Raw genomic sequence first — 23,323 nt, 5'->3', positions numbered from 1 at the left:
TAATTATTCCTGGGGGAGGGAGGTTAGGTGTATGACTTGAGCTAGATCAATTGCGGTCGTTTTTTGGGAGTATTTCACAATGAAACTAGAAAAGAAAAGTCCTTTGTTTTCAGGTCACAAGACTGAATGAATGTCAGCCTGAAGCTTGGACTCAAAAGATGAAGGATTTATCAAGATTGCTAGCGTGAGAGAATGACAGCAATATACAGAAAGAAGGAATCAAAAGGCTGTGGTGTATGTGTGTGTGTGTGTGTGTGTGTGTGTGTGTGTGTGTGTGTGTGAAAGAGAGAGAGAGAGAAAGAGAAAGAATAGCTTTTTGAATAGCTTTTGAATAGCTTTTGAATCCCTAGATTCAACAATTCCTGAAGCCAATTCAGTTCAATCCCAGCCTTTTCTATTGTTGGATTACTTGATCCAGTACTATAGTCCTCTTTTTTATTCATGTAGTTCAGGTTGAGTTTTGTCACTTGAAATTAAAATAGTCGTAATTGACAGAGTAATCAAACTATAGTCCCTCTCAGTTTTAGTCCTCTGGAACTCATTAATATTAATTGCCACATCCTTGAAGAAGTGTTCAGATATTCAAATAAAAAGGGCTTTAGGTTAAAGAATACAATGTTAACTGGGGCCCAAAGAGAATAAAATCAAGCACGTTAGAAGTAACATAAGAAAGCAAAATTAAGATGACTTGGGTGAAGATCAGAAGATGCTGACAAATCATATAAGCTTTGCCAGAATCACATGCACATACCACACACACACATATGCACACACTCAAGTTAGACTTGGGTTTTACAAAAAGAAACTTTAATTTTTCACAGACACAGAACATAATTTTAAAAGAAATTATAATTTTTTTTACAATTAATGACTTTAAATTGTCCTGTTCCTCTTTATAGGTATTATGATCTTGTATGTGTAACTTCATTCCAGACTTAAATAAAATACTCCCCTCAGGTTCAACTATTTCTCTTTCTCCTATGTTTTCTCATTTCACACTGTTTAATCTTCTATGATGAGATTAAAAACTTTTTAATATGCAAAGCATTCACTTATTTATTTTCTTTACTTACACCTGATCATTTCTTTCCTCTGATCTCTTAGTAAAGAGAAACAAAATATTCTTAATGGATTATTTAGGGAAAAGCAACCAGTAGGAAGAAGAAACATTGGGCTACAGGAGGTCTAAGCCAACCCTGACTTTGGGAATGCATGCACCATGAGGAAGAGAAGGAATAGAAAAACCAAGATGGCAGAGTCAGGACAGCAAAAGTAGTAGTGTGAGAGTTTCCCAGGAGTTTGTGAGTGAGAGAGAACTAGAGATGATATGATACTCTGATTTCCCACAAGCTAAAATAAGATTTGAGTTTAGATTGATACTTCTGTCTGATCTTTGATTGGAACAGTGCAGTGTGTACTATGCACAGGCTGATAACAGAAAATACACATAACACTAAAATCTGAGGTCGTAAACAGGAAAGGCACACACCTCTACCCAGAACTGACCACACTGTATTAAGAGGGACTTTGACAAGGGAGAGGCATTGAAAAGTCAAGTCAATAAAGGTGGAAGTATAAGGTCTGAAGGAAGAACCGATTATCAAAGATCACATCTGATCAGAAACAATGCTGAGCCAATCCCATTCTGGGTCCCAAGCAGCAAAGCCCATTTTAACAGAAGAGGGCAAGGATACTGCTTGGGATGTTCAGACAGTGGGAATGACACAGGTCGATCATTTCAAATATGTCATTTTAAAATAAGACAAGGGGGATGAGAAGTAGTATAGATCCTCTAGGATGTACCCAAACTGGAAGTAGCCATGTAGCTGACACCTTCAAGCTTCTATATCTCAAAAACATCTACTTGTTTCCTCAAGAGGCAAATCCTCTAAGAAGTCATCTGCAGCCCACAGCATCTGTCTCAATGCAGAGAGGTTCAGAACGTCCATGACAGGCTCCAGCTCCCACTGTGAGGTATAATTACTAACCACAAAGATGTCAGAAAGAGCAAATCCAAGTTCTCTGTGAACTGCCTCTAGCTGCAATACAGAATTTAAAACCCAGAAATCTTAAAACAGTGAAAAATACAATTTTATGTTGATATAAATTATGAAAGCAATATCAAAAAGTAGGAGCTTGGCAATACTTGTCCTGTTGGAGAATGTGGAGACAGAGATCTGGCCCCATAAAGGGGTTTCTTCAAGAACTTCACAAGCCAAGTTCTAATATCACTGCTAATTTTCATTTAGAATACACATAATAGATTCAAGATGAATTACAAACTAAAGATAACTAATAGATCCATACAAACTACTCTGAAATTGAAGAATTTTTAACACCCTTATATTAGAATCTATCATTTCCTTCAGTTTCCTTTTAAAGGTTATTCTCAGGATAAGTCTATTTTACTAGACTGGTTTAATGTTGATGCTTAATTCATGCTTAGACTAGTTTATTTGTGGAACCACACTCCCTGGGTTCAAAGTAGGGCTCTGTCACTTCCTAGCATTGCCAGTAAACTGGCAAATGCTTTACTCTGTGTGCTTTTGTTTACTTATCTATTAAATGTGGTAATGACAGTACCCATCTCATAAGGTTGTTATAAGTATTGAATAAGAAAATCTATCACAGAGAGTGGCATGGACATATATACACTACCAAACGTAAAATAGATAGCTAGTGGGAAGCAGCCACATAGCACAGGGAGATCAGCTCAGTGCCTTGTGACCACCTAGAGGGGTGGGATAGGGAGGGTGGGAGGGAGGGGGACGCAAGAGGGAAGAGATATGGGGATATATGTATATGTATAACTGATTCACTTTGTTATAAAGCAGAAACTAACACACCATTGTAAAGCAATTATACTCCAATAAAGATGTTAAAAAAAAAAAAAAAAAGAAAATCTGTCACATATTTAGTGTTCAACAAATATTAGCTATCATTATATCCTCCCAACTGTTGTTTCCACCTCCAGGTTCCTTTTGACTCCAGTCTATTCTGCACATGGGCAGCAGATTAATTTTTGTGAAGCTTAACTTTGGTCATATCATTACTCTTTCAAAAAAATTGCTGTGATTCCACATAATGCACCTAATTAATAAAACCACTTCAAGCAAATGTAACTTTCTCACTTTCTCTCCTCCTCCAAAGATCCAGCCCTCCGCTAAACTAAATGACTCCATGCTTCCGATACACGCTGCCATTTCCTTCATTGATGTATTGACTTATGCTGCCCCCAGGGCCTCAATATTTTCCCCTTTTTGTCCCTTCACTTCCTGAAGTACTCCTCCTCCTTGAAAGCCATTTCCCAGTACCACCCCAGTAATGAAATCTTCCCCCATCCACTTTAATACAATTTCTTCCTTCTCTAAACTTTCAAAGCATCTTATTTTTAATCATTTCTATTTATCATACTCAATCATATCATATTCTTTTGTCAATTTTTTCTTATACTACCCCCCCATCCCTTCACCTCTACCTATAAAATCATATGCTTTTTAGCACAGGGAAATTGTTTTAATTATCTGTGTATTTGATTAGAGACTATCACACTGGCTTGATCATTCAAGGTAATCAATAAATATTAGTTGAATTGAACCTAACTGAATTAAATTATAATAAATGGGATTATCTGTGTCAGTGTAAAGATAAGTATATATTTAACTTTTAAAACTTGGGAAATGAATCTGAATTATCCCACGCAATTGTTTTAATTCTTCTTAAACTCAGTAGGTACTTATTTTTACTTTTATTTTTATACACAGTAATATATCATTATAGTGACACAGTACCCCCAGAAAATGTGTTTACAAATGGCATCATCCATTACCTTGACTTTCACAGGCACACATCTGTATATGTCTATAAGGTCACCTTTTGTAATCAGATCCAAGGTATCCACATGAGTGAGCAATACCACGTGGACCACACCTATGCCAAAAAGATCCATATTGTTTTCGTTATTATAGAAAACATCAGTATTTTTCGTTTAATCAACTATCAGTTACGGGATAGGCTATCTATGGAGCAATTTCAGAGACTTGGGAAGGTTCCCTATCCCCCACAAAAAAATCCCCCTTAACTACTCATTCGTAGTTGGAATTCCTCTGACCCAGGAAGTTTCCTTCATTGCCTCTTATGGGAAAAGACGAGGCTTCAAATGAAACCACCCTCTTGGAAGAGATAACTAAAATGTATGCTATAATATCACTGATTGATTTCATATCCCATCCAAACGGTTGTGTTTTTATGGAAACTAGAGAAAAGACCAAAAGGACTCTAACAAACAAGATGGGAGAGAAGAGGCCTCAGGAAGGAGATGGAATTTGTCAAAGCATCACAAATAAATTGTTCGGATGTCACAATGTTAGCAATCACCTCCCTGCACACCACCCTTGCAAGCTTTTAAATTTCTGTGAGCAAGTAAATCAATCACTCCCTGCTTCTAACTTAATCAAAGTTGTGACAAATTGGCTCATTCCCAAACAGAATGGATAACAGAGCCGAGAAAAGCTAGTGAGGCACCCTAATTCCCTCATCCTATTTACCTTCTCCAAAGCCTTTATGCTACCTCTCCCTACTCAACATTTTACTTTCCTGCCTCTTTTTCTTAATGAAATGTTCTTTTCCACTTTCCAATCCTTTCAGACACAAAGGGGAAATTTAGGACTCTTGGTAAATAAATGCATTCTGGGATGCCGTGGTAGCAGGTAGTGAGAACTGCACTAAGTTCTTCATCTGTATTAATTTGTTTACTCTTTACAATAAATCTCTGAGGTAGGAGCTATTATTATACTAATTTTATAGATCAGAAAATTGAGGCATAAAGTTTGAGCCACCTGCACAAAGTCACACAGCTAGTGAGTGATTGATTTGATTGACTCACACTGATTAACCAGGGAGTATTCACATATGCAATTTCTTAAGTTCTTCATCTTGTCCCCAAAGCATCCTACAGTATAATCAATTGCCCTTAGTAGTAAAGTGGAAAGAGACTCACCACACTTAATCAACTCCCTTCGAATTCTTCTGATCTTTTCCACCATCTCATCAGAGAGGTGACCAACAGAGTTGGCATCAAATACAAATGCCACACAATGGATTCTGTCCTTCAGCATTGGGCAGCCTGTATAGTTACCAAGACCTGGTGTGAATGGTTTCATGGAATTAAACTGTAAGGTAAACATAAAGCAACATATTAATTCAATGAATATTTATGAGCACACACTCTGTACCAGGCACTATGCAAGTGACTGAAACAGTGAACAAAACAGGCAGGTCTCTAATATTAAAGGGCTAGCAATCTGGTAGAGGAGACAGTCATTATGCAAGTAGCTAGCTGTCCTTTCACATAGTCAGGTAAAGCTTCTGTGAGGAAGGGACATATACTCTGAAAGCTAAAAAATAGAGGGAGTTAGTCTGATAAAGGGAATAAAGATATGGCAGAAAGTGTTCTAGATAGAAGAAGCAATATGGGCAAAGGTGGAGGTGAAAGCATTCAGAAAGAAATCTGGTATCATGAGGCAGAATACAAGGGGAAACGTGGTCCAAATGGGATGCATTTACTCTTGAATTAACAGTTCCTCTGCTGGAAATCTGTCCCACAGATACCCTGGCAAAAATACACAATGATGTATGTACAAGGCTATTAACTTCAGGGCTATTTGTAGTGGCAAAAGTCTGATTCACCAGTAACATATAGTATTCTATCACTTCGCTAAGAAAGGGGAAACCACAAGTAAACCATAAATTTTTATATGGTTACTTATAAGAGGAGGACTATATTTTAAGAGGCAGAGAAAAAATGTATTCTTTGAGTAGAAAGAATGGATTCTGCCTTCTTTCATAGATTTGACTTATATATAAATGATAAACATAAATATAAAACAAAATTAAATTTTAAAAGCTATCCATAACTTAAAATTAAACAAATAAACTCTTACATCCAGCTGGGGTCATAACTACACAGAGAGAAACTCTTTGATTGACTTGAAAACACAGTAATTTGTATATTCTTACTACATGATACTTCCTAAATACAATATAAAAATCTGTTAAAAAGACTAAATTGTTTCCAGCTTTGATTGTGATTATATTATCTTGATATTAAATATGATTAGATAGTTTATAGTAGTAGTAGAATTTTTGCTCTGAGATTACAGTGAATATTACATGAGATAAAGCAAATGAGTTGTGACATGATATTCTGCAATCTCTTGTGTCCTTGAGAATAGGGATTCTCCACTGGGAGAAATCAGATAGACGATAGAAGAGATTAAGTAAAAATTCTCTAGCCCTGTATTTGAATGGAAAGTTTCTGCATGAATTTATAAAGTATTTTATCATATATATATATACACATACATATGTATATCTTAGCCCTGTCTACAGAAAAGGGCAAAAACCAGTGACCAACGAAGAAGCAGTCAATAGTTCTAATGACCCAAACCAGGACTCCTTAGAGAAATAACTGATTCAAAATCTAGAGCTGGAAATATACAAGATATGGCTGGGATATCTAGTATATCATAAATAAGGAATATAGAAGATTTTTAGGTTTCTGTCAAAAGGATTCCACATCCAAATTGTAGAGGTTCCCACTTGTCAAAGATGGTATATCTGGCATCGGTACAAAGAAAAACTACAGTGGATAGAAATATATCAAATATGTTCAATTCATGAGTTCATATTAATAATAAAATAATAAATGGTCATTATTGGCAGATACAAAAAACTAACTTACTGATTCAAAAGCTTGCAAAAAAGAAAAAAATGAAGCATACATCCTGCCTTTCCTATATAAACTGTACCACTAAGTACCCAAGGAGTAGATGAGGGGAAGTTTCTCTTTCATATGTGAAATGAAAAAGGAGTGATAGAAAAAGAATATCACTATTTTCACACTCATGAATAAAGGATCTAGGCATTGAATATTAATTAATATCTATATTAGAAAAATGAGAAAACCCAATGTTGTGTGCCTCTTCATGAAAGAACACAACACCACCTATGAAGTAGAAGCTGAATCTGAACATGCCTCCAGGTTCAACTACCAGTTTTTAGGATACATAGAAAACAGAGGACCATGGAAAACTACATCGAGGGGTTCAAACAGCAAAGTTCAGACTATGGGTTAGTCTACAGAACAAACAATGAAATGTCTTAAAAAATTTTTTTTTCAAAGAAAAATACCAGAAGATATAGAGGCAGAACATACAGATTAAAAGAGGCTGGGAGGAGCTTCAAGATGGTGGAAGAGTAAGACGTGGAGATCAACTTCCTCCCCACAAATACATCAGAAATACATCTACATGTGGAACAACTCCTACAGAACACCTACTGAACGCTGGCAGAAGACCTCAGACCTCCCAAAAGGCAAGAAACTCCCTACGTACCTGGGTAGGGCAAAAGAAAAAAGAAAAAACAGAGACAAAAGAATAGGGACGGGACCTGCACCAGTGGGAGGGAGCTGTGAAGGAGGAAAGGTTTCCACACACTAGGAAGCCCCTTCACTGGCGGAGACTGCGGATGGCGGAAGGGGAAGCTTTGAAGCCACAGAGGAGAGCACAGCCACAGGGGTGCAGAGGGCAAAATGGAGAGACTCCCACACAGAGGCTTGGCGCCGAGCACCACTCACCAGCCCGAGAGGCTTGTCTGCTCCCCCGCCGGGGTGGGCGGGGGCTGGGAGCTGAGGCTCGGGCTTCGGTCGGATCCCAGGGAGAGGACTGGGGTTGGCTGCATGAACACAGCCTGAAGGGGCTAGTGCTCCACAGCTAGCCGGGAGGAGTCCGGGAAAAGGTCTGGAGCTGCTGAAGAGACAAGAGACTTTTTCTTGCCTCTTTGTTTCCTGGTGCATGAGGAGAGGGGATTAAGAGCACCTCTTAAATGAGCTCCAGAGACGGGCGCGAGCCACGGCTATCAGCGCGGACACCAGAGACGGGCCTGAGACGCTAAGGCTGCTGCTGCTGCCACCAAGAAGCCTGTGTGCGAGCACAGGCCACTATCCACACCTCGCCTCCTGGGAGCCTGTGTAGCCCGCCACTGCCAGGATCCCGTGATCCGGGGACAACTTCCCCAGGAGAACGCACGGCATGCCTCAGGCTGGTGCAACGTCACGCCGGCCTCTGCCGCCGCAGGTTCGCCCCGCATTCCGTACCCCTCCCTCCCCCTGGCCTGAGTGAACCAGAGCCCCTGAATCAGCTTCTCCTTTAACCCCATCCTGTCTGAGCAAAGAACAGACACCCTCAGGCGACCTACACGCAGAGGCGGGTCAAAATCCAAAGCTGAACCCCGGGAGCTGTGCGAACAAAGAAGAGAAAGGGAAATCTCTCCCAGCAGTCAATTTGATTTACCCTGCATCTCTGGAATACCTGAATAGACAACGAATCATCCCAAATTGAGGAGTTGGACTTTGCGAGCAAAGATATATATTTTTTTCCCCTTTTTCTCTTTTTGTGAGTGTGTATGCATATGCTTCTGTGTGTGATTTTGTCTGTATAGCTTTGCTTTTACCATCTGTCCTAGGGTTCTATCTGTCCTTTTTTTTTTTTTTTTTTAGTGTAGTTTTCAGTGCTTGTTATCATTGGAGGATTTGTTTTGGTTGTTCTCTTCTTTCTTTCTTTCTTTCTTTCTTTCTTTTTAATTACTTAAAAGAAATTTTTAATACTTATTTTTTGTTTTTATTTTAATAACTTTTTAATTTAATTTAATTTAATTTTATCTTTTTCTTTCTTTCTTTCTTTCTTTCACCCTTTTATTCTGAGCCGTGTGGATGACAGGCCTTTGGTGCTCCAGCCAGGCTTCAGGGCTGTGCCACTGAGGTGGGAGAGCCAAGTTCAGGACATTGGTCCACGAGAGACCTCCCAGCTCCATGTAATATCAAATAGTGAAAATCTCTCAGAGATCTCCATCTCAACACCAAGACCCACCTCCACTCAATGACCAGGAAACTCCAGTGCTGGACACCCTATGCCAAACAACTACCAAGACAGGAATACAAACCCATCCATTAGCAGACAGGCTGCCGAAAATCATAATAAGGTCACAGGCACCCCAAAACACACCACAAGACGTGGACCTGCCCACCAGAAAGACAAGATTCAGCCTCAATGACCAGAGCACAGGCACTTGTCCCCTCCACAAGGAAGCCTACACAGCCCACTGAACCAACCTTAGTCACTGGGGACAGACACCAAAAACAACGGGAACTATGAAACTGCAGCCTGCAAAAAGGAGACCCCAAACACAGTAAGTTAAACAAAATGAGAAGACAAAGAAACACACAACAAATGAAGGAGCAAGGTAAAAACCCACCAGACCTAACAAATGAAGAGGAAATAGGCAGTCTACCTGAAAAAGAATTCAGAATAATGATAGAAAAGATGATCCAAAATCTTGCAAATAGAATAGAGAAAATACAAGAAACGTTTAACAAGAACCTAGAAGAGGTAAAGGGAAACAAACAATCATGAACAACACAATAAATGAAATTAAAAATTCCTTAGAAGGGATCAATAGCAGAAAAACAGAGGCAGAAGAATGGATACGTGACCTGGGAGATAAAATAGTAGAAATGATGACTGCAGAGCAGAATAAAGAAAAAGAATGAAAAGAATTGAGGACAGTCGCAGAGACCTCTGGAACAATATTAAATGCACCAACATTCGAATTATAGGGGTTCCAGAAGAAGAAGAGAAAAAGAAAGGGACTGAGAAAATATTTGAAGAGATTATAGTTGAAAACTTCCCTAATATGGGTAAGGAAATAGTTAATCAAGTCCAGGAAGCACAGAGAGTTCCATACAGGGTAAATCCAAGGAGAAACACGCCAAGACACGTATTAATCAAACTATCAAAAATTAAATACAAAGAAAAAATATTAAAAGCAGCAAGGGAAAGACAACAAATAATATACAAGGGAATCCCCATAAGGTTAACAGCTGATCTTTCAGCAGAAACTCTGCAAGCCAGAAGGGAGTGGCAGGACATATTTAAAGTGATAAAAGGGAAATACCTACAACCAAGATTACTTTACCCAGCAAGGATCTCATTCAGATTTGATGGAGAAATTAAAACCTTTACAGACAAGCAAAAGCTAAGAGAATTTAGCACCACCAAACAAGCTTTACAACGAATGCTAAAGGAACTTCTCTAGGCAGGAAACACAAGAGAAGGAAAAGACCTACAATAACAAACCCAAAACAATTAAGAAAATGGTAATAGGAACATACATATTGATAATTACCTTAAATGTAAATGGATGAAATGCTCCAACCAAAAGACATAGACTGGCTATATGGATACAAAAACAAGACCCGTATATATGCTGTCTACAAGAGACCCACTTCAGACTTCGGGACACATACAGACTGAAACAGAGGGGATGGGAAAAGAGATTCCATGCAAATGGAAATCAAAAGAAAGCTGGAGTAGCAATTCTCATAGCAGACAAAATAGACTTTAAAACAAAGACTATTACAAGAGACAAAGAAGGACACTACATAATGATCAAGGGATCGATCCAAGAAGAAGATATAACAATTGTAAATATTTATGCACCCAACATAGGAGCACCTCAATACATAAGGCAAATACTAACAGCCATAAAAGGGGAAACCAATAGTAACACAATAATAGTAGGGGACTTTAACACCCCACTTTCACCAATGGACAGATCATCCAAAATGAAAATAAAAAAGGAAGCACAAGCTTTAAATGATACATTAAACAAGAAGAACTTAATTGATATTTATAGGACATTCCATCCAAAAACAAAAGAATACACTTTCTTCTCAAGTGCTCATGGAACATTCTCCAGGATAGATCATATCTTGGGTCACAAGTCAAGCCTTGGTAGATTTAAGGAAATTGAGATCATATCAAGTATTTTTTCTGACCACAACACTATGAGACTAGATATCAATTACAGGAAAAAATCTGTAAAAAATAAAGACACATGGCGGCTAAACAATACACTACTTAATAACCAAGAGATCACTGAAGAAATCAAACGGGAAATCAAAAAATACCTAGAAACAAATGACAGTGAAAACACCATGACCAAAACCTATGGGATGCAGCAAAAGCAGTTCTAAGAGGGAAGTTTATAGCAATAGAATCCTACCTCAAGATACTAGAAACATCCCAAATAAACAATCTAACCTTACAACTAAAGCAATTAGAGAAAGAAGAACAAAAAACCCCCCAAAGTTAACAGAAGGAAAGAAATCATAAAGATCAGATAAGAAATAAATGAAAAACAAATGAAGGAAACAATAGCAAAGATCAATAAAACTAAAAGCTGGTTCTTTAAGAAGACAAACAAAATTTACAAACCATCACCAGATTCATCAAGAAAAAAGGGGAGAAGACTCAAATCAATAGAATTAGAAATGAAAAAGGGGAAGTAACAACTGACACTATAGAAATACAAAGTATCATGAGAGATTGCTGCAAGCAACTATATGCCAATAAAATGGGCAAATTCGTAGAAATGCACGACCTTCCAAGACTGAACCAGGAAGAAATAGAAAATATGAACAGACCAATCACAAGCACTGAAATTGAAACTGTGATTAAAAAATCTTCAAACCAACAAAAGCCCAGGACCAGATGGCTTCACAGGCGAATTCTATCAAACATTTAGAGAAGAGCTAACACCTATCCTTCTGAAACTCTTCCAAAATATAGCAGAGGGAGGAACACTCCAAAACCCATTCTACAAGGTCACCATCACTCTGATACCAAAACCAGAAAAAGATGTCACAAAAAAAGAAAACTACAGACCAATATTACCGATGAACATACATGCAAAAATCCTCAATAAAATACTAGCAAACAGAATCCAACAGCACATTAAAAGGATCATACACCATGATCAAGTGGGGTTTATCCCAGGAATGCAAGGATTCTTCCATATAATCAAATCAATCAATGTGATACACCATATTAACAAATTGCAGGAGAAAAACCATATGATTATCTCAATGGATGCAGAAAAAGCTTTTGACAAAAATTCAACACCCATTTATGAGAAAAGCCCTGCAGAAAGTAGGCATAGAGGGAACTTTCCTCAACATAATAAAGGCCATATATGACAAACCCACAGCCAACATCGTCCTCACTGGTGAAAAACTGAAACTATTTTCACTAAGATCAGGAACAAGACAAGGTTGCCCACTCTCACCACTATTATTCAACATAGTTTTGGAAGTTTTAGCCACAGCAATCAGAGAAGAAAAAGAAATAAAAGGAATGCAAATCAGAAAAGAAGAAGTAAAGCTGTCACTGTTTGCAGATGACATGATATTATACATAGAGAATCCTAAAGATGCTACCAGAAAACTCCTAGAGCTAATCAATGAATTTGGTAAAGTAGCAAGATACAAAATTAATGCACAGAAATCTCTTGCATTCCTATACACTAATGATGAAAAATCTAAAAGTGAAATTAAGAAAACACTCCCATTTACCATTGCAACAAGAAGAATAAATACCACAGAATACACCTTCCTAAGGAGACAAAAGACCTGTATGCAGAAAATTATAAGACACTGATGAAAGAAATTAAAGATGATACAAATAGATGGAGAGACATACCATGTTCTTGGATTGGAAGAATCAACATTGTGAAAATGACTATACAACCCAAAGCAATCTATAGATTCAATGCAATCCCTATCAAACTACCAGTGGCATTTTTCACAGAACTAGAACAAAATATTTCACAATTTGTATGGAAACACAAAAGACCCTGAATAGCTAAAGCAATCTTGAGAAAGAAAAGCGGACCTGGAGGAATCAGGCTTCCAGGCTTCGGACAGTACTACAAAGCTACAGTAATCAAGACAGTATGGTACTGGCACAAAAACAGAAATATAGATCAATGGAATGGGTTAGAAAACCCAGAGGTAAACCCACGCACATATGGTCACCTAATCTTTGATAAGGAGGCAAGAATATACAATGGAGAAAAGACACCCTCTTCAATAAGTGGTGCTGGGAAAACTGGACAGCTACATGTAAAAAAATGAAATTTGAACCCTTCCTAACACCATACAGAAAAATAAACTCAAAATGGATTAAAGACCTAAATGTAAGTCCAGACACTATCAAATTCTTAGAGGAAAACATAGGCAGAATACACCATGACATAAATCATGCAAGATCCTTTTTGACACACCTTCTAGAGAAATGGAAATAAAAACAAAAATAAACAAATGGGACCTAATGAAACTTAAAAACTTTTGCACAGCAAAGGAAATCATGAACAAGATGAAAAGACAACCCTCAGAATGGGAGAAAATATTTGCAAATGAAGCAACTGACAAAGGATTAATCTCCAAAAATTACAAGCTGCACTTGCAGCTCAATATCAAAAATGCAAACAACCCAATCCAAAAATGGTCAGAATACCTAAATAGACATTTCTCCAAAGAAGATATACAGATTGCCTGCAAACATATGGCAAATTATACTCAACATCATTAATCATTAGAGAAATGTAAATCAAAGCTACAATGTGATATCATCTCACACAGGTCAGAATGGCCATCATCAAAAAAATCTACAAACAATAAATGCTGGAGAGGGTGTGGAGTAAAGGGAACCCTCATATACTGTTGGTGGGAATGTAAAATGATACAGCCACTATGGAGAACAGTATGGAGGTTCCTTAAAAAACTAATAATAGAACTACCGTACGACCCAGCAATCTCATTACTGGGCATTTCCCCTGAGAAAAACATAGTTCAAAAAGAGTCATGTACTACAACGTTCATTGCAGCTCTATTTACAATAGCCAGAACATGGAAGCAACCTAAGTGTCCATCAACAGATGAATGGATAAAGAAGATGTGGCACATATATACAATGGAATATTACTCAGCCGTAAAAAGAAACGAAATTGAGTTATTTGTAGTGAGGTGGATGGACCTAGAGTCTGTCATACAGAGTGAAGTAAGTCAGAAAGAGAAAAACAAATACCGTATGCTAACACATATATATGGAATCAAAAAAAAAAAAAAAAAAAGGTCAGGAAGCACCTAGGACCAAGACGGGAATAAAGATGCATACCTACTAGAAAATGGACTTGAGGACATGGGGAGAGGGAAGGGTAAGCTGGGACAAAGTGAGAGAGTGGTAGTGTATATATAGACATATATACACTACCAAATGTAAAATAGATAGCTAGTGGGAAGCAGTCGCATAGCACAGGGAGACCTGCTCAGTGCTTTGTGACCAGCAAGAAGGGTGGGATAGGGAGGGTGGGAGGAAGGGAGACACAAGAGGGAAGAGATATGGGGATATATGTATATGTATAACTGATTCACTTTGATATAAAGCAGAAACTAACACACCGTTGTAAAGCAATTATACTCCAATAAAAACGCTTAAAAAAATGTAATTATGAATTCTGTTCTTGTCACTCTTCTAATAAACCTAGCATGCTCCTTCAAAAAAATTAAAAAATAAAACAGGTTGGATAGATTTATTTGAATAATTTTTTGAACAGTTATAAAAGATGCATGATACTTAAAAGAGAAATAGAAATGGGTAATATTTGATAAATTAAGAGCAGCTATTACTCTTAGATGTGATAAGCATATCATGGCTATGTTTAATAAAAGACACATATGACCTTATGTGTATATATATATTTATAAGTATTTAAATGCATATTCATTTATGGATGAAATATTATGACTTCTCAGATCTTCTTCCAAATAATACAGGAGAGGAGAAAGTGGGTAGGCACAGATGAAACACGATTGGCTATAAATAAAAAATTGTTGAAGCTATGCAAATGTAAATTCATTAAATTATTTTGTCCACTTTTGCATGGGTTTAACATTCTCTAAATAAATATTTCTTTTAAAGAATATTTTAAAATAAACTAAATACCTCTACAAGATAACTCTACATTAAAGAATGAAAGAAGCTTGCATGCATATAAAAATAAAGCATGCTCTGTTTCTGGATAAAAACACTGGATATGTAAAGATGTATATCAACATTCAATATACAGCTTTAATGTAATTTCAATCAAAGCTCCAACAAATCAAACACAAATACAAACAATCAAATAAAACACTAACAAGTTCATTTAGAAAAAGAAAAGTATATGTATAAAATAGTCCAAAACATGTGAGAAATGAATAATGAATATGACATCCAGTGGGTTATCAAGACATAATTGATTGCTATGGCAATTAAAACAATTAGACAATATGGTAATAAAAGCAATATTATAAAGGAATTGACAAATACATTAATAGGACAAACTATAGATTGCAATAATAAATACCCATATTTAGAAGGGAAAGATACAGCATTCAATAAAAGATGTTAGCACATCGCCTATTCATTTGGAACAAGGTGAATTAATAATTAACTTAAGATCTAAATGTTTATAAAAAGGAACGGGAAAGTTTTTTAAAAGGCAGACTAAAGTAGCTTTTCTCTTTAATCTCTTCCTTCCTCTTGCCTGGAACACCAATGGTGCTTAGCATGAATATCTTGAGAACATAAAGATGAAACCACATGTCTTAGTCAGCTTGGGCTGCTATAACAAGTTACCGTATTGGGTTACTTAAACAAGAAATTTTTATTTCTCATAGTTCTGGAAACTAAGAAATCCAAGATCAAGGTGCTGGTAAATTTTGTGTGTGGTTAGACCCTGGTGTGTAGACAGCCACCTTCTTGCTGTGTCCTCATATGGCTGCAAGAGAGGTCATCTCTCTTGTGTCCTTTCTCACAAGGGCACTAATTACATTCATGAGGGCTTCACCATCATGACCTAATCACCTCCCAAACTTGCTCTGTCTCCAAACATCATCACACTATGGATTAAGGCTTCAACATGTGAATGGAGGGTGGGGGGCAAACATTACAACCATAGCCTTATGCTGAGGATCTCAGAACAGAAAGTCAGAAGGACACATGAAATTAATAACCTTCCACACTTGCCCAAAGTGGCCTACCTTCAAACTTTCTGTTACATAAGAAAAATCACCCTTGTGAGTAAATTGATGTAGTTAGACTTCTGTTTCACATAGCCAAAAGCAATTGAATGTATAACAACATTCAGAGTTGTTATAACAACTATGAGAGAAGAACCCTATGGATGTTTTAATTCTTTATAAAATAAAATATCAAAAAGCAGAAAAATATCTTGAACAAGTGTAGTTTAATAAAATAATGCCAGTGGGCTTCCCTGGTGGCGCAGTGGTTGAGAGTCTGCCTGTCGATGCAGGAGACACGGGTTCGGGCCCTGGTCTGGGAGGATCCCACGTGCCGCGGAGCAGCTGGGCCCGTGAGCCACAATTGCTGAGCCTGCGCGTCTGGAGCCTGTGCTCCGCAACAAGAGAGGCCGCGATGGTGAGGGGCCCGCGCACCGCGATGAAGAGTGGCCCCCGCTTGCCGCAACTGGAGAGGGCCCTTGCGCAGAAACGAAGACCCAACACAGCCATAAATAGATAAATAAATAAATAATTAAAAAAAAAAAAAATAATGCCAGTGCACTAAACTAGAGTCTAATATTGTCGATAGTGGGCAAAAATAAACATTTCAAGTATCAATTATACTTTCTCAATAATTAGCCAAATCTTACCTGGTATCTGTCAGGAATGCAGCCTTCTAAGATATAGGGTATGTCATCCATGTGCAGCCCTTCTTCTTTCTCACTCAGCCCCATTGAGTCACACAGAATAAATGGCAGGGTGTTGCCATCCTTCCCGTCCTTAATGAAATATGTTCTGTACTGCAGAGGAAAAAAAAATGACTTTAAAAGTTCATTTTCTAAAAAACTGTAAATTGAAATGAAGTCTACATGTAATGAAATTGATCAGCAAAAGACTTTTCAAATATAATTAACTTGAACAAAGAAGCAAAGGCTGAGTGACCTAGAACAGACTCACCTTTTCAGATTCCCCAGTTGTCTTAGACCCCACCAAAGCCTGGTTTGTTACATGGCCTCGGAAAACAGACTTCACTGAGTTGAAAAAGCTAGACTTCCCGGCTCCAATTGGACCCAAAAGCAGAATTCGTACTTGGCGAACCCGGCCTCCATATGGTTCGTAAGTTCTTATAGCAGTCAATAAGCTCTCCCTGAGCCTGTTTAGACAAGACAATTTTAACAGTTGACTAAGGTTAGGTCACAAGACTCTACCATAAATTTTCCTAGAATTCAGTCTCTTTTCTCATATGTTATTATTTATTTTTGACTAGCATCTTGTATTAAAAGACATGAAAATATCCTATCTCAAATCCTATTGTAAAAGAAGTAAAAGTAACAGTTTTAACTAAAGCCAATCAGACATAAAACCTTTCAGATTTAAGCATATATAAACCTTGGAATAAACAGCAATTATGTTAAACATGAAGATAAATTATCAATAATAAACTTCAAAAACCACAACGTAATACGTGACTTTTGAGGTTTATAGAAGTAGAAAATTTCTAACATGTCCTTGAAGTTCATGATAGGTATTCCCCACCTGCCAACCACCCCTGCCCTGAAGTAGTTGAAACCAACCATAGCTGTAAGAATTCTAAGCAAAAGTGTAGACATTCAGCCAAATAATTATTTCCTTTCAAGTATATAAAAACATTAGAAATGTCTTTCATCCACTCAGTGTTCTTTTTGTTTTAACATTACTCTTACAAAATATTTTATGATTATAAATATAACTTGTTCTTGGTAATCCACAAGTTATCTGCTATAATTTGCGCTACGAATTTTATTGACAAAACCTATAATAGAATAAGTCTAAGATAATGAATAGAATAATAGAACATTAAGAACATTGACTTACTCAGTGAGCCCATCCATCCTCCTTTTGTCCAATAAATCTAGAGAAATAATCAAAGAATAATGAAGATTACAAGTTGTTGAATGACTGGCACTGAATGAATGCCATGAATTCACTAGGAAAAAAATATAAAAATAGCCTTTCTGTAGGAACAGTGCAGTATGATGAAAAGCAAGTGGAGAAAATTATGGGAAATCTTAACATATTTCATTTGAAGAGTCCAGAGCTAGACTCAATGTAGGCGCTGCAAGACTATAGCGTCAGCAGATCTTTTCTCACCAAATTACTCAGCAGTAGTGGGTGGCCCACTTCAACATGAGAGATGAGGGCTGGAGTCCTCTCTGAATCAGAGAAGCAAGGTCTAGAGGCATGCACAGGCTAGGGAAAGACTGGAAACACTCTAAGATATTTTCTCCTCCATAAATCCAATAGGTCTGAAAGGGATAATGAGCAAGGACACACAAATCAAAAAACCACGGCACCAGATTTTCTCCAAAACCTACTATCAACAATTGGGCTTCCTGGAACTTCCAATCCAATTGATTTTCTTCTTGGTGCAGAAGAGAATGTAGTACTTGTGCATAGCCAATCAGAGCACAGTGAGTGGTTCAGGGGTGGGCTTAGGTCTTCATTTGAACCAAGGAGACTCAGACCCAGAATTCTTTTGTTTCTTGGAAAGATATAATTTTTTTAATATATATATAAATTTATTTATTTATTTGTTTGTTTTTTGGGTTTTTTTTTAATTTTTGGCTGTGTTTGGTCACCCTTGCTGTGTGCAGGCTTTCTCTAGTTGCAGTAAGCGGGGGCTACTCTTCGTTGTGGTGCACAGGCTTCTCATTGTGGTGACTTCTCTTGTTGTGGAGCACGGGCTCTAGGCACACAGGCTTCAGTAGCTGTGGCATGTGGGCTCAGTAGTTGTGGCTTGCAGGCTCTTGAGCGCAGGCTCAGTAGTTGTGGTGCACGAGCTTAGCTGCTCCGCGGCATGTGGGATCATCCCGGGCCAGGGCTCGAACACGTGTCCTTTGTATTGGCAGGCAGATTCTTAACCACTGCACCACCAGGGAAGCCCCGGAAAGAGATACTCTTTTATGGTGGATTTAAAACTGAAAGGACTAGGTGTAGTGATGCTGGTAATTCTCTAAACAACAAAAAAATAATACTGCATGGAACATTTATAAATATAGCTGTATGTATGGTTACAAAGAAAGCCTCTTTAAATTACCAAAAGGAGAAATAGTGAAGAACTGCATTCAATGATTGCAATATAATAAAACTGGAAAAGAACAAGTGTAAACAAAGAGAAGGGCAACCTCTTAGGATTTTACAAATCATTTTTTAGATACTTTAACATCCAAAAGGAAATTAAAAATCACAATAGTAAATATATAGGAAATAACAACAATATAAATGCTTCATATCAATCTTGGGATAAAAGTACCTTTCATGAATAACAAGGAAGAAGGAAAGAAATAGAAAAGAATAGAGGGGAACAAACCTTAGAAATATAAGAATATATTAATAACAAAAATACAAAGACAAATTCATAAATTGAAAAAAGGGATAAATTAATATAGTAATTAATTACTTTAAAATATGAAATAAATAAATTACTAACTAGTCTAACTAAAGAAAGCCAAACTGACAAAACGTCACACCACAGGTCACATACCAGAATGGCTATATATTGTAAAACCAGTGATAAAAGGTTTGGGGAAAGATTTAGAGTGACAGAAAGTTTCATACACTGCTTGTGGTAGTAGAATGGTATGACAGTGTTGGAAAACTTTATCAGTATCTACTGAAACTGAAAATACACATACCCAATGACCCAGAAATTTCATACTTATATTCTTCAAAAAATTATGTATATATGCGAACCAAAAGACACACAGAAGAATATTTATAGCAGTATTATTTGTGATAGCTCCAAACTGGAAAACCCAAATGGTCACCAAAAGTGATTTGATTATTTTTTTAAAGTGTGATGGAATCATTACAATGGAATATTATATAAAAATTAAAAGGAAAAAATTACTACTACATATAATACTATGGATGAATTACTAGGGAGTTATAAGTTAAAATAGCTGGCCTGGGATACATTCACTTACTTTACCAGGGAAAGAAAAAAAAGAAGTGACTGGGACTAATTTTCTTATAAATATGCTAATAACCTTGTCTCCTGGGAAATAAACTAATGATATTTGCTACAAGGAGAGTACTTATCTCTTGAATGTCTTTGACAGGATGTTCCTGGCTAAGAATTACTTACAGTAAATAAATCCAGATTTTATGGATTTATGAGGCATGTCTTCCTAGAAATGTCACATAAGCTGATTGTCTCAGTCTGCTCAGGCTGCTGTACATATTACCACAGACTGGGTGGCTTAAACAACAGAAATTTACTTCTCGCATTCTGGAGGCTAAGTCCAACATCCAGATGTGGGCAAAGCAGGTTTCATTCTGAGGCCTTTCCTCTTGGCGTGTAGGAAAGTGGCTACCATCTTGCTGTGTGCTCGCAAGTCATTTTCTTGTGGATTCGTGGGGAGAGGGAAAAACCTCCCTGGTGTCCCTTCTTATATGGAAACTTACTTTATCCCTATCAGATTAAGGTCCCATTCTTATGACCTCACTTAAGCTTAATTACTTCCTAGAGACCCTGTCTCCATGTATACTCACACTGGAGGTTAGGGCTTCAACATGCCTTAATCGTAATTTGGGAGCCCATATCACTGGCATATAAATGTTCCATAATCTAATCACTCTTCAATATGTAAGGTGGCCCACAAACTTCATTTAAAAATGCTGCCTTCTGTTCTTAACCAGAAAACATATGTCTAATATGGGAAGGAAAAAATTAGGAGCCACACAGAATATCTTAGTACTCTTCCTGACTTCTCTGAGATTTTTGATAGCCTTTATTCTTGAAATTATTAGTAAAACTTGATACTAGGTAAGACATCTGATTTGCAGAGGTCTGATTTTATAATCCAATCCCTTGTATTAGCCAAACCTCTTACACATAATATTGAATGAAAGAGGCCAGACACAGAAGAACACACACTTTGGTATAGTTCCAGTTATATAAAATTGAAAAATAATAAGTATTAATTAATGTTAATAGGAGCCAGAATAATCGTTACCTTTGGTTAGTAATAACTGAGAGGAGTCATAAAGGAGTCTTCTGAAACAATGGTAATAATCTATTTCTTCATCCAAGTACTGGTTACATGACTGTGTCCAATTTATAAAAGTTTGTCAGTTGGTACACTGATCAATTGTGCATTTCTGTTTATATGTTATACTTCAATAAAAAGTTGACTTAACTGATCAGTTAGGGTCAACATCATAATGCATCCATGTAAATTTATCAGACTTCAACAACAACAAAAAGTTTTAAGCTGTTTGGGGCAGCCAGAAGAAAGATCAAATCACTCAAAGAGAAACAATAAAAAAATACTGCAAGTAAAAATAAATCTGGCCTAAGGTTTTCCACAGCAACACCAAAGCTGTGGAAACATTACAGTATCCCCCAGAATAAAATGTGATCCATGAATTATGTACTCTGCTAGTCATTTAAGTATAAAAACCACAATTAGTTTGGAAACATAAATGATCAAGGAATACTACTCCCAGGAGCCCCTCTTTTAAGTGGATAGATATAAACAAGTATTTCGTAGAAGAAATATAAATAACCAATACACGTAGACGCATTAACAATCAGGGATAAGCAAAAACTAAATGAGAAACCATCTTTTGACCATCAAATTGGTGAAGATTCTAAATATTGATAGTAGCAAAGACCGGCAAGGATACAGGGAAAGAGTCATTTCTATAACACTCCTGGGGATAGCGCAGACAACTGAAGCTTTTGAAAGGGATCTATCAAAATGCAAATGTACATAATTCTTAAACAGCAATTCCACTACCAGGAAGTTACCATAGAGAAGTATTTTTGTGCACAGTTATATGTATACAGATATTACAGGAGCATTGTTTATAACAGCAAATATAAGAAACAATTTAAATGTCCTTTAGTAAAAAACTAGGTAAATTAACTTTGGTCTTTTGATATAATGGATATAACAGGAAACTGCAGCAGAAAGGATTGAGTACCAGTCAAAAGAAGTTCAAGCTCTGGTTTCTTTTTGACAGTCTCACTATCTTCAAGTTTGCTTTCTGTGCTCTCTCTCTCTCTCTCTCTCTCTCTCTCTCTCTTCCTTTCACACTACCGCTTCCTCCCCACCCATTCCCCACACTCCACAGAAAACTCTGTATATTCTACTTTTGACCATGGTTGTGTTGTAGAAAACAATTTGTGGCCAGGTTTCAGTCTGGGCCACCTGGAGATAAGGACAAGTATAAAAGTTATTGTTCCTTACAGGAATGAGTCAGCTAGAACCCTCCAAACATAAAGAGAACTCTATATAGCGTTATCTGGTTAAACCTACCTTCACATCGAAAAACTTCACATTCCTGGAAGGAAATATCACACTGAGGTAGTCCAAGTTTGCCCATTGTATTTATGCTAATAGCCACCTCTTTTTTCTCTAGGTTTATATTGAATTCAGAATTTCTATCACTTTCACAAAACAACATAGATAGTTGAAATGGCCCTATTTTGCATTGTGAAATTGTAGTCTCTTGAAAGGCAAAAAGGATAATGAAACAGTATTCCGGGTAGCTCTTTGGCACATATGCCCCAAGAATGTGATCTTCACTATGAATCACTGTTATAATAGGTCCTTGTTTAGAGCATCTCTGAAGCAAACTTTCACTAGAGAATTCATGGACACTGGCCTTATAGAGAAGGCTAAACTGCTTTTCTCCAAAATGATTTTGCAGCTTTTTTTCTTGCATCCATGTCAAACAAGTTGTCATTGCCATACTTCTCAATCTGGTGGAAAATCAAATACATTTTCCATTAAATATTGAAAAACAGATAATATGTACTGCCACAAAGTTTGCATTTATGCCTTTTATTTACTTTACATTACAAATGAAATGAGTAAAAGGAGGGTGAATAGATAGCAAGAAAAGTCATTAGCTAGTTTTTCATTCTAAATAATTACTTTTTAAATTAAAAACAAAAAAGACTTGTTTGCAAGAGGCTGGGAAAAGTGGAAAGCAGCAAGTCATTTACCTGTTTGGAGGATCTATACAAGGGCTGAAGCTGAGAGTAGTTGCTCTGTCTGGACAGGGAGGCAGGCGCAAAGTGGGAGGAGAAAATTTCTCAGCAACCTTGAGGCTTCTGAGACTCAGATAAAAGGAAACTGAAACTCAGTGTGGCCCAGCCCAGTTGGCAGTGTGCCCATTTCCCTCCAATGAGCAAGCATAAAGGAATCCAGCTAATTTTAGATAGCGAAGTCATATAAAAATAATATTGGAAGAATCAAGGAATTGAAGTCAGCAGGAAAAAAACCTAATAGCTCGCTACCTTTTCTTAAAATGACTTTAAAAAAAAAATCTTTTAAGGAAAATTCAATCAGTTTCTGTACATGGACATACAAG

At 37.1% G+C, this 23,323-nt stretch overlaps 1 protein-coding gene across 2 annotated transcripts; it reads right to left on the bottom strand.

Annotated features, from left to right (window-relative positions):
* Positions 1-797: 797 nt before the first annotated feature.
* On the bottom strand, positions 798-23,059 carry IFI44 (interferon induced protein 44). Of its 2 annotated transcripts, XM_007191795.2 has the most exons (8): positions 22,956-23,059; positions 22,264-22,709; positions 17,813-17,849; positions 16,916-17,111; positions 16,609-16,758; positions 5,000-5,171; positions 3,830-3,930; positions 798-2,039 (listed from the first exon to the last, which is right to left on the bottom strand). In XM_007191795.2, the coding sequence occupies exons 2-8, from the start codon at positions 22,697-22,699 to the stop codon at positions 1,851-1,853; spliced, it is 1,281 nt and encodes a 426-aa protein (XP_007191857.1). In that variant the 5' UTR covers positions 22,700-22,709; positions 22,956-23,059; the 3' UTR covers positions 798-1,850. The 2 variants fall into 2 exon arrangements, with proteins under 2 accessions (XP_007191857.1, XP_007191858.1); XM_007191796.3 differs by lacking the exon at positions 3,830-3,930 and having other exon boundaries at positions 1,867-2,039.
* Positions 23,060-23,323: the final 264 nt, after the last annotated feature.

This window comes from Balaenoptera acutorostrata, chromosome 1 (assembly GCF_949987535.1).
Source record: "Balaenoptera acutorostrata chromosome 1, mBalAcu1.1, whole genome shotgun sequence".
In the NCBI taxonomy this organism is placed as follows: domain Eukaryota; kingdom Metazoa; phylum Chordata; class Mammalia; order Artiodactyla; family Balaenopteridae; genus Balaenoptera; species Balaenoptera acutorostrata.
The sequence above is the reverse complement of the archived record's forward strand: the minus strand, read 5'-3'. Positions and strand labels throughout refer to the sequence as shown.

Bases quoted from the DNA above. Each gene is read 5' to 3' on its own strand.
- IFI44 (XM_007191795.2), bottom strand. From the start codon at position 22,699: ATGGCAATGACAACTTGTTTGACATGGATGCAAGAAAAAAAGCTGCAA. The intron at 17,112-17,812 runs GTAAGTCAATGT...TTGTCTAAACAG, and splicing joins AGGATGGATGGGCTCACTGA to GCTCAGGGAGAGCTTATTGA. The intron at 2,040-3,829 runs GTAATGGATGAT...TCTGTATTGCAG, and splicing joins GTGTGCCTGTGAAAGTCAAG to CTAGAGGCAGTTCACAGAGA.